General features: G+C 39.2%; 1 protein-coding gene across 1 annotated transcript in view; it reads left to right on the top strand.

Moving 5' to 3' along the window:
- The window catches only part of tanc2b (tetratricopeptide repeat, ankyrin repeat and coiled-coil containing 2b), a 149,422-nt gene that overhangs the window by 20,265 nt on the left and 116,356 nt on the right, over positions 1-12,801 (top strand). The window contains exon 2 of the mRNA XM_063002824.1: positions 1,712-1,805. Coding sequence (XP_062858894.1) covers positions 1,739-1,805 — 67 coding nt within the window. The 5' untranslated portion in view covers positions 1,712-1,738. The remainder of the gene's footprint in view (positions 1-1,711; positions 1,806-12,801) is intronic.

Genomic DNA, 12,801 nt, shown 5'->3' with positions numbered 1-12,801 from the left:
GTACGCGTACCACTGGTGGTACGTGAAGCAGCACGAGGTGGTACGCCAGATAATCTCGGAAAAGTAATTACATGCACCGAAAAAATAAATAATTTAATAATTATGAATAAAAAAAAATCATATGAAACAAATTGTGTAAATTACTAATAAAATCTGTTTCAAAGTTCTTATAATTCTGTTTTAATAAAATCAGTTTAATGAAAACAAATTGTATTAAAACTAATGTGTTTTTAAAAATATTCTGGGCTACGCAGCCACCGTACTTCATTACGTCTATACTTCACGTTCGCGGTTTCCATCTCGGAATTTCTGAAACGTTATCAGTAAAGTTATCAGTAGGTCTCTCACTTTTATCAGAGACAGATCTGCATTTGAAGCTCACTGATCTCGTTCCTGACATCACAAGGCTACTCCGCTAAACAGGCGCACTCACTGAAATGGTCAGTGGTAACTGCATATATACTAGTGATGAGTCGTTCGCGAACGATCCGATTCTATTGAACGGATCTTTGAAATGAACGAAAGGAACCGAGTCTTTTATTTCTGAGCAGTTCTTATCGGCTGTAATCCACCCATTCTGCTTCGCATCAGTAGAGGGAATTAATCATAACTCGTAATAAGAGCTGTTTATTGTCGAAATTCAAATCCGAAATCACTTTCAGTATCGCGGAGAGCAAGCGAGACACACACACACACACACAGAGCTAGTAGTATAATGACAAATAATTGAGAAATAAACTATAAACTTGTTTAATTGTGTTAAATACAAGAGAGGATTTTTCTGAAACTTAATGCAGTGTAACCACAGTCTGTCTCTTCTCTGTAGTTTTATTCCTTTTAAAATAAAACTTTTTTTCTCATGTAAGTGTTATTTGAATTATGCCTACATTTAAGGCAAAGTAGCAAAATTTTATATTAATATCGGGGGTGTCTTATAGTTTACCCAGTAGCGCCTCCCGAAGAACGAAGAGCCATTTTTTTGAACTGGTCTAGTGTGACCAACATCTGGGGTCACAGAGGGGTAGTAGCATGCTGATCTGTTAACTTTTCCTACGTGACAGTCACCTGTGCCTTCTATCTGCACTGCTTAGTTTGGCCTTCAGATGGGGTGTGAATCTCTTTTGATTGACAGAGACCTGTGCCTCATAAGCGTTAACTCGCTTTTATGTGGAAAGTTTTTTGTTTTTCATAGCTTCTTACTGTCCTTATTGCCAGCTCTCTGGTTGGCATACCTGCATTTCTCTGAAGCCATGATGTCTGACCGCTTTCTGCTCTGGTTTTCACTGACACTTACTTTTACAAGAGCTTGTTTTATTGCACATGGCTTGGATAAAACCTGTGATATTGTGACATCCATTTCACATTTATGCACTTTCATTGTTGCAGGTAGCAAATGTACTGTGTCTTATTTGTTATGCTATTTCTAATAATTTGGCCACCTTTTATTTGTGATTGTCCCTTTTTATTTTGTGGCTTTTTATCTACAAAATTTTTCTACCTTGATTTAACATCTGCAAATGGGTTCTGTTTCCTTTCTTGGAAATGTGTTTTGGGATCATTACTTGTTCTTTTTTTTAGTGAGGTGTGTCCAGCCTTCTTATTAAAAGCAATGAGATTTTATCTTGTATTAGTTTTTTTCATGCTAATATTTGTGTATTGTTGTATCAAGAATTGCATAATGTTTTTTTTATGTTGTTCTTTTTACGTATAGGTGAATATCCCGCCATCCACTACCACCATGTTTAGAAACAGTCTTAAGATGCTGCTGGGGGGAAAGTCCAACCGGAAAAGCCACAACAGCAGTGGTCAGTCTCATATTTGATATTTGGTATTTATTCTTACGCTGTTAGAAAAAACATAGGCTGTATTAAAAATGCTAAATGCTAGGGTTTTGTGAAGATGCTTAATCGAAATTCATATAGTTAATTACTGCTTAATAAAACTTGAGTGTGTACTGCAGGTACTCTATCAGAAGCAATAGTTGCTTGAAGAGAGCCACTTAGTCAGCTTTACTGTTTTAGCCAGAAGTTTGCCTAAAGGTATAGATAAATTCTAAACAAATATGTAAGTGGCGTTAATAATAATGCTTTGAATTACTCCCAGTCGTTACTCATTGATGTTAAATATCCCTCAACAAGTCCATTCAAATCAGTAACCCTAATCTATGAATGGTACCTCTTTCCTTTGTTTCTTTTTTTTTTTTACTGTCAAAAATCCTTCTCAAAATAGCCTAGGAACCCAATTCCTTCTTGCTGTGAGGCAACAGTGTTACCCACTGCACCACTCTGCCACTTCCTATTTTTGAACATGCAAATCGAAAACCCATTATGTCTTTTTGCCATTCCATTGAAAACCAATTATGTCCTTTTGCCATTCCAAAAACGCTTCATTTAAATAAGCAAACTTAATATAACTAATGAAATGCTGCCTTTGTTAAAGTCTCTATTATTATTTCATCTTGTGCTTCTGATCCATGTATGGCTATTGTTTCATTGTTTAGTATTTATATTTAAGTCTCATCCTTGCCTTCATAAGTCGCTGTATTTAAATCCAGTGTTTGTCTATTTGGATAGTGAAACTGTATTACTGAACATCATTTCCCATATACATTGCTGTAAAAAGTATTTTATTCTATTTTGCGTATTTGTCACACGTTTCAGATCATCAAGCTACTCTTAATATTAGACTAAGAAAATCCACATGAACACAAAATGCTTTTTAAAATGATTTTTTCCCCCTTAGCTACTAAATTGAGCAGTTAACCACAATTAGCCACACCTAAGAGTGATTATTGCCAGACCTGTTGAATCTAAACATTATTTAAAAGGAACCTGTCTGGCAATGTGAAGCAGGCTAGAAAGTCTCAAAAGGAAGCACAAGTAAAGTTATTGAATTCTGGAAATGGTCACAAACTCATTGCTAAGGCTCTGGGACTACAGCAAACCACACTGAGAGCCATTATTTATAGATGGAAAAAACTTGGGAGGGTAGTGAACCCTCTCAGAATTGATGACTCACCCACGAGGACAATACATAACTAGATTAACAACTAATGAACTGCAGTGTACATGGTTACACTATAAGAAACTGGGCAAAATGGTATCCATGGGAGAATTGCAAGGCACTGATTACTGCTGACGAAAAGAAACACAATGACTCATCCTGCATTTGCTAACATCTAGATGACCCCCAAGACGTTTGGAATAATATTCCATGAACTTATTAGTCAAAAATAAAACTTTTAAGAAGACATGGGTCCTGTTACACCTGGCATACACCGCAATTTTATTATAAAAACATCATACCAGCAGTCAAACATAGTGGTGCTACTGTGGTCTGGGACTGATTTGCTTCAGGACCTGGATAACTTGTCATAATGAATGAAACCATAAATTCTGCTGTCTATTAGAAAATCCTGAAGGAGAATGTTGCGTCTTAAAGTTAAAGTCGTCAGTTTGTGTCTTAAAGCTCAAGTGCATTAGGGTTAAGCAGCAGGACAATGATCTGAAACACACAAGTCCACCTCCTATAAATCATCATTTATAAATAGTCCAATGATAAGCAGCAGATGAAAATATAGCAAGTATGGTATCATAATACAGATCACAGTAATATCATAAATACAATTAAAATTTATTAACATCATTAAAACTTGTAAAACTAATTGTTTACAATTTCTTATTTTATTTTTTATTTTTTATTTTTTATTTTTTTATTTTTTATTTTTTTTTTAATTTAGCACGTCCAATTTCGTCCCATCTATCATCCTCTCATTAGTGCGGATTCCTGCTCCTGATTGGGGCTGACGAGGCCGTTCCATGCCTCCTCCGAAACGTGCACAGCCAATCGACTGTCTTATCACCCACACTTGACGAGTGCAGCGTGGCAGAGTACTGTGTACGGAGGATCACACACTCCGCCACACCCCCTCCCGTCTCCATACAGGCGCCACCAACCAGCCAGCAGAGGGTGCAACCGCCCCGTTCCTGAGAGAGCATCCCCTATGGTCTCAAGTCCCGCCCCCCCACCCGGACAACAGGCCAATCGTTGTCCATAGCCGCCCAGCCTCGACCGTGAAGGCAGAGCTGGAGTTTACAATTTCTTAATGGCATGTCTAAACCCTTGCAAACTGTCAACCATTTGAAAATGGCCTGGTAATCAGTTCCACAGGTTGCTGCTACATACATGAAAGAATCCTTATCCACTTTACCTTTAAAATGTAGAGGAACCAAATTTATGGACCTTTTTCTAGTAGACTGACAATGAAGATTGAGTAAAATCATTTTGAAGATACTGTGGAACAGTCCCATAAATGATCTAGCATACATTGCACATATCTATCAAAGCGACTTTTAACCATTCAGTCATTTGATACTGAAACAATACCAGGTTCTAACAGAAGGATTTAAAATAAACCCAATAAGTTAATTTTAAGATGTTTAAAGCCTATTTTAATGTACTTAGCAAATCTATTTTACCAAGGGCAACAAGCATAATCAAAATTAGGCTGAAGCGAAGCTCATGTGAAGGTTATCATTGTTTTCCTATCTAAAAATTGCATAATTCTGGCAAGAAAAGGAATCCTTTAGTTAATCTTAGTTAAAATCCTGTCTGACTATCCCCTTACTAACATATAACTATCTAATATACAGTGGGGCCAAAAAGTATTTAGTCAGCCACTGATTGTGCAAGTTCTCCTACTTAGAAAGATGAGAGAGGTCTGTAATTTTCATCATGTAACTTCAACTATGAGAGACAAAATGAGAAAAAAAAATCCAGGAAATCACATTGAAGGATTTTTAAAGAATTTATTTGTAAATTATGGTGGAAAATAAGTATTTGGTCAATAACAAAAGTTCAACTCAATACTTTGTAACATAACCTTTGTTGGCAATGACAGAGGTCAAACGTTTCCTGTAAGTCTTCACCAGGTTTGCACACACTGTAGCTGGTATTTTGGCCCATTCCTCCATGCAGATCTCCTCTAGAGCAGTGATGTTTTGGGACTGTCGCTGGGCAACACTGACTTTCAACTCCCTCTACAAATTTTATATGGGGTTGAGGTCTGGAGACTGGCTAGGCCACTCCAGGACCTTGAAATGCTTTTTACGGAGCCACTCCTTCGTTGCCCGAGCGGTGTGTTTGGGATCATTGTCATGCTGGAAGACCCAGCCACGTTCCATCTTCAATGCTCTCACTGATGGAAGGAGGTTTTGGCTTAAAATCTCACGATACATGGCCCCGTTCTTCCCTTAACACGGATCAGTCGTCCTGTCTCCTTTGCAGAAAAACGGCCCCAAAGCATGATGTTTCCACCTCTATGCTTCACAGTAGGTATGGTGTTCTTGGGATGCAACTCAGCATTCTTCTTCCTCCAAACACGACGAGTTGAGTTTTTACCAAAAAGTTCCATTTTGGTTTCATCTGACCACATGATATTCTCCAAATCCTCTTCTGGATCATCCATATGCTCTCTGGCAAACTTCAGACGGGCCTGGACATGTACTGGCTTAAGCAGGGGGACACGCCTGGCACTGCAGGATTTGAGTCCCTCTCGGCGTAGTGTGTTACTGATGGTAGCCTTTGTTACTTTGGTCCCAGCTCTCTGCAGGTCATTCATCAGGTCCCTCCGTGTAGTTCTGGGATTTTTGCTCACCGTTCTCATGATCATTTTGACCCCATGGGATGAGATCTTGACCCCAAGGGAGATTATCAATGGTCTTGTATGTCTTCCATTTTCTTACAATTGCTCCCACAGTTGATTTATTCACACCAACCTGCTTGCCTATTGTAGATTCACTCTTCCCAGCCTGGTGCAGGTCTACAGTTTTCTTCCTGGTGTCCTTCGACATCTCTTTGGTTTTGGCCATGGTTGAGTTTGGAGTCTGACTGTCTTTTATACAGATGACGAGGTCAAACAGGTGCAATTAATACAGGTAACGAGTGGAGGACAGAAGAGCTTCTTAAAGAAGAGGTTACAGGTCTGTGAGAGCCAGAAATATTGCTTGTTTGTGGGTGACCAAATACTTATTTTCCACCATAATTTACAAATAAATTCTTTAAAAATCCTACAATGTGATGTCCTGGATTTTTTTTCCTCATTTTGTCTCTCATAGTTGAAGTGTACCTATGATGAAAATTACAGACCTCTCTCATCTTTCTAAGTAGGAGAACTTGCACAATCAGTAGCTGACTGGTGCAGCCACAGCAACCTTCATCTCAACATCAGCAAAACAAAAGAGATGATTGTAGACTACAGGAAGCGGCAAGAGGATGAACACGCACCCTTGTACATCAGAGGAGCTGCTGTGGAACGAGTCAGGTCAACCAAGTTCCTTGGAGTACACCTCGCTGATGACCTGACTTGGTCCCTACACACTAAGTCAGTGATTAAGTCTGCTCGTCAAAGACTGTACTTTCTCCGCAGGCTCAGGAAGTTTGGTCTCCCACCCAAGATTCTGAAAAACTTTTACAAATGCACCATTGAAAGTTTATTAACAGGCTGCATATCTGTCTGGTATGGAAACTGCTCTCTCCATGACCGCAAGGCCCTTCAGAGAGTTGTGAGAGCAGCCGAGATCATCATTGGTCACAAGCTTCCAGCCTTACAGGACATCTACCGAAGCCGTTGTCTAAAGAAGGCTTTAAAAATTACCAGCAGGCTAAAGAACAGCTTTTTCCTACAGGCCGTCAGAATGCTAAACAATGCATAATAATAACTCGCCCCCTTTTTCAGTTACTCATCAACACTCACATCTCATAACACTCACATTTTGGGCATGTGCAATATTAATATTAATACCACATCACTTCAAAACATGATGTGGCAATCTGGACTTCAATCTATCCTGCAGTATTATTACTATTTTCTTATTATCATCAGTATTTCTATTATTACGATTATTAGCATTATTAACAGTCATTATTATTTCGTCTGTAATATATCCATTTCGTCTGCAATGTCTACTATGGTTCAATGTTTACATTTACTTCAATTTTCCACTTTGTTTACAATGCAAATCTGCACCTTAACTGCAATTGTTTGTACTTATATTTTTCTTTCTTGTTTACTTTTATATACTTTAAAAGACTTATTTGTACTTTATTCACACTTGTTTACTTTTTATATACTTTAAAAGACTTATTTGTACTTTATATTATAGCACACTTGTTTACTTTTTATATAATTTAAAGACTTATTTGTACTTTATTTATAGCACACTTGTAGAGTTCCCGAGCCTCCCAACACACATTTCAATGTACAACTGCTGCTAACATTTGTACAAATGACAAATAAACTTGAAACTTGACTAAATACTTTTTGGCTGTACATCTCAAATACACTGATCAGCCATAACATTAAAACCACCTCCTTGTTTTTACACTCACCCTCTGCATGCTTTGTTAGCCCCCTTTCATTCTGTTCTTCAATGGTCAGGACTCTACAGGACCACTACACAGTAGGTATTATTTGGGTGGTGGATCATTCTCAGCACTGCAGTGACAATGACATGATGGTGGTGTGTTAGTGTGTGTTGTGCTGGTATGATTTAATAAGACACAGAAATGCTGATGGAGTTTTTAAACACCTCACTGTCACTGCTGGACTGAGAATAGTCCACCAACCAAAAATATCCAGCCAACAGCGCCCCATAGGCAGCGTCCTGTGACCACTGATGAAGATCTTAAAGATGACCACCTCAAACAGCAGCAATAGATAAGCGATTGTCTCTGACTTTACATCTACAAGGTGGACCAACTAGGTATGAGTGTCTAATAGAGTGGACACACTGGACAGTGAGTGGACACGGTAGTGTCAGCAGTGCTGCTGTGTCTGATCCACTCATACCAGCACAACACTCACTAACATACCACCACCATGTCAGTGTCACTGCAGTGCTGAGAATGATCCACCACCAAAATAATACCTGCTCTGTGGTGGTCCTGTGGGGGTCCTGACCATTGAAGAACAGTGTGAAAGCAGGTCAAAATATATGTAGAGAAATAGATGGACTACAGTCAGTAATTATAGAACTACAACGTGCTTCTATATGGTAAGTGGAGCTGATAAAATGGACAGTGAGTGTAGGAACAAGGAGGTGGTTTTACTGTTATGGCTGATCAGTGTATTAAACCTTAGTAATTGCAATATTCATTATTTCAAAAACTATGTCTGGTTTTGTTGTTTCAAAATCTGTTGTTAAGCTTATTGTTGAAGCCATACATTTTTTTAAGTATACATATTGACTAAATACTTCGTCTACTAGTTATGAACTTATGTTATTTTAACCATTGTGTAGTGTTACCTATATATGAGCAACTATGATTGTGTGCCTATAGCAGCTAGTTTACTGAGCCAAGGCAGTGGACAAGAATATTGTTCTCAGCAGACATTTTAGGTGACTAATGTGCTTATTTTGTACTCTGTGAAAGAAGTGTAGCCTATTGGTGTGCTTCAAACTGTAATTACTCACCTATTTATGTTATGGTTTTGTGTGGGTTTGAGTACATGTGCTTTCAGAACCACCTGTTATCTTCAAAGTACCACAGTTGCACATGGAATGATTTTATTAGCATATCTTGACTTGTCTGGCAGATGCTAATGGGTTTTTTTCAGGATCCTGCAAGTTGCTGAACAGGGTCAATCTCCACTTTTTTGCTTTATTGGTTGTTGTTTATGATTGGTTTTAAAGAAAGTAGAGGTTGTATAATAATGTTCATAAGCAGCAATTGGTAAAGAATATTAGGCCTGAGCCAGAGTGGTGGGGTCTATATTAATAGTTGGGCTGCATCACTCAGGTGTGTCACCAAGGTCTTGACACTATTTTGTTTAGACTAATGTGTGAAAAATGGCTTTATGTATTTGATGTCATTTTTATGGTGATTAGCTTCAAGTGTGGTTGCACTTCTGATTTGTAGTTGCCCTGTTCTGGTTACTAGATCACAATAGTTGTATTAATTCTGTTTATTTCTTTATTCCCCCTAATGCCCTGTCCTATCCAAATTCTACTGCTAATCTTTAAGCATTATTGATTATTTGTTTTAGAGCAATTGTATTTAGGGTATCATGTATTTTCTATTTACCAGATTTGCAATAAACAATTTGTGCATAAATTTTTAGTTCTAGGCGGGATATTTCGCTAGCACACCAGCACAGAGATTCTGAACTCCTTGGTTCGAAACTCGGCATTGCCACCGGTTGGCTGGGTGCCATCTGGCGGGCATAGTTGGCAGTGACTGCAGGGAGGGATGACCAGAATATGTGGGCTTCAAATGCTGTGTAAGGACCCTATATATATATATATATATATATATACATATATATATACTGTATGTATACATACAGTGTATCACAAAAGTGAGTACACCCCTCACATTTCAGCAAATATTTCATTATATCTTTTCATGGGACAACACTATAGACATGAAACTTGGATATAACTTAGAGTAGTCAGTGTACAGCTTGTATAGCAGTGTAGATTTACTGTCTTCTAAAAATAACTCAACACACAGCCATTAATGTCTATATAGCTGGCAACATAAGTGAGTACACCCCACAATGAACATGTCCAAATTGTGCCCAAATGTGTCGTTGTCCCTCCCTGGTGTCATGTGTCAAGGTCCCAGGTGTAAATGGGGAGCAGGGCTGTTAAATTTGGTGTTTTGGGTACAATTCTCTCATACTGGCCACTGGATATTCAACATGGCACCTCATGGCAAAGAACTCTCTGAGGATGTGAGAAATAGAATTGTTGCTCTCCACAAAGATGGCCTGGGCTATAAGAAGATTGCTAACACCCTGAAACTGAGCTACAGCATGGTGGCCAAGGTCATACAGCGGTTTTCCAGGACAGGTTCCACTCGGAACAGGCTTCGCCAGGGTCGACCAAAGAAGTTGAGTCCACGTGTTCGGCGTCATATCCAGAGGTTGGCTTTAAAAAATAGACACATGAGTGCTGCCAGCATCGCTGCAGAGGTTGAAGACGTGGGAGGTCAGCCTGTCAGTGCTCAGACCATACGCCGCACACTGCATCAACTCGGTCTGCATGGTCGTCATCCCAGAAGGAAGCTGACGCACAAGAAAGCCCGCAAACAGTTTGCTGAAGACAAGCAGTCCAAGAACATGGATTACTGGAATGCCCTGTGGTCTGACGAGACCAAGATAAACTTGTTTGGCTCAGATGGTGTCCAGCATGTGTGGCGGCGCCCTGGTGAGAAGTACCAAGACAACTGTATCTTGCCTACAGTCAAGCATGGTGGTGGTAGCATCATGGTCTTGGGCTGCATGAGTGTTGCTGGCACTGGGGAGCTGCAGTTCATTGAGGGAAACATGAATTCCAACATGTACTGTGACATTCTGAAACAGAGCATGATCCCCTCCCTTCGAAAACTGGGCCTCATGGCAGTTTTCCAACAGGATAACGACCCCAAACACAACCTCCAAGATGACAACTGCCTTGCTGAGGAAGCTGAAGGTAAAGGTGATGGACTAAACCCAATTGAGCACCTGTGGCGCATCCTCAAGTGGAAGGTGGAGGAGTTCAAGGTGTCTAACATCCACCAGCTCCGTGATGTCATCATGGAGGAGTGGAAGAGGATTCCAGTAGCAACCTGTGCAGCTCTGGTGAATTCCATGCCCAGGAGGGTTAAGGCAGTGCTGGATAATAATGGTGGTCACACAAAATATTGACACTTTGGGCACAATTTGGACATGTTCACTGTGGGGTGTACTCACTTATGTTGCCAGCCATTTAGACATTAATTGCTGTGTGTTGAGTTATTTTCAGAAGACAGTAAATCTACACTGCTATACAAGTTGTACACTGACTACTCTAAGTTATATCCAAGTTTTATTTCTATAGTGTTGTCCCATGAAAAGATATAATAAAATATTTGCAGAAATGTGAGGGGTGTACTCACTTTTGTGATACACTGTATATATACACACACACATATTTGGTTCTCTAAAATAATTCGCAGTGTCTGTGTGTACAAGGGAACCTCTTTGTTGGTCATTTACTAGATCCACATTTCTTAGGATTCCGTCATCTTTTTCAATCATAACCTGGTTTTGTCTAGATGCATCAAAACATCTGGTCAGCGTGAGTGTGATCTGTGAGCGTCAACCATATCAAACTTCATAAGTCATCTGAAAACACTCAGATAGGTTTGTTTAAGCTAGCTGCCACTCCAACTAAATGAAATACAGTGGTCTGAAAAATATCTTCCATTAGAAAGAAAATAACCAGCGTAACAATAAAAGAATTTGAAAAAGTTAGGACACCCCATGAAAACCTTTATCATTTTGAACATATTTAAATATATGAACATCTGAGCTTTATTTGAAAGCTTTATTTGAAACTGAGAGATGGAGCTTACATAACTAAACAAAAAAAATTACTTTTAAACACAAGTTGTAAAATGTAATGAACAAAAATGGAAAATTATTGTGAGGAAAAACACCCCCACATTTATTACTACTTAAAATGTCTAAAATTACAATCCGGTGCACCACATCAGCTGCAATGATTAGACCATCGTTAGTGGACATTGGAGTTTTATTTAAACCTCAGACATTAGTTTGGTTTGCTCTTGATTGTTGAAGTGAGTGGTATCACTATGGTAAGATCTAAAGAGCTCTCTGAGGCCTTCAGAAAGAAAGTTGTAGATGCATATGAGTCTGGAAAGGGATTTAAAAAGATCTCAAAACAATTAGAAATCAGCCATTTCACTGTCTGGAAAATAATTTACAGGTGGAGAACATTTAAAACAACTGCCAACATGGCCAGGTCAGGGATGTTGGGATGGGGGCAATTTAGGGCTAGTAATGAGGTGAAAAAAACTAAATAATGATGTGATTCCAAACAGGTGATGTCAACAGGTGATTGTAATCAAAAGCAGCATACAGGAAAGGCTGAGTCTTTGATGAACAGAGAATCTCCATAATATCATTAAACCATTCAAGGAATCGGGAGGAATTTCAGTGCGTAAAGGCCAAGGGCACAAGCTTAAGCTGAACGCCTGTGATCTTCGATCCTTCAGACGGCACTGCATCAAGAATCGCCACTCAACAATAGCTGATATGACCACATGGGTGAGGGATTACTTTGGCAAACCTTTGTAAAGCACTACAATATGGAGTTACATGCACAAATGTTACTTAAAACTTTACTGTGCTAAAAAGAAGCCTTATGTTAACCATGTCCAGAAGCGGCATTGACTTCTCTGGGCCATCTAGGATGGACCATCACACAATGGAAACGTGTATTGTGGTCAGATGAATCAGCATTCCAGGTCTTTTTTGGCAAAAATGGATGCCATGTGCCAAACCAAAGACAAAAAGGACCATCCAGACTGTTATCAGCAACAAGTCCAAAAGCCAGGGTCTGTCATGGTATGGGGCTGTGTCAGTGCCCTTGGCAAAGATAATTTACACTTCTGTGATGGCAGCATTTAATGCAGAAATGTACATTGAGAACTTAGAGCAACATATGCTGCCTTCAAGACGTCATCTTTTCCAGGGACGTCCATGCATTTTTCAACAAGACAATGTAAAACCACATGCTACACACATTACAAAGCCATAGCTGCAGAATGTGTGGGGAATTTTGAAACGGAAATGCGACATTGATGACCCTGTACTGTTGCACATTTTAAGACGTGTTTGCAGGAAGAATGAGACAAAATAAAAGCTGAAACACTAAATCACCTGGTATCCTCGGTGCCAAAACGTCTTTCAAGTGTGGTGAAAAGGAATGGCAACATTACAAAGTGGTAAATGATTTACTGTCCCAACTTTTT

This window comes from Trichomycterus rosablanca, chromosome 10 (assembly GCF_030014385.1).
Source record: "Trichomycterus rosablanca isolate fTriRos1 chromosome 10, fTriRos1.hap1, whole genome shotgun sequence".
In the NCBI taxonomy this organism is placed as follows: Eukaryota; Metazoa; Chordata; class Actinopteri; order Siluriformes; family Trichomycteridae; genus Trichomycterus; species Trichomycterus rosablanca.
The sequence above is the reverse complement of the archived record's forward strand: the minus strand, read 5'-3'. Positions and strand labels throughout refer to the sequence as shown.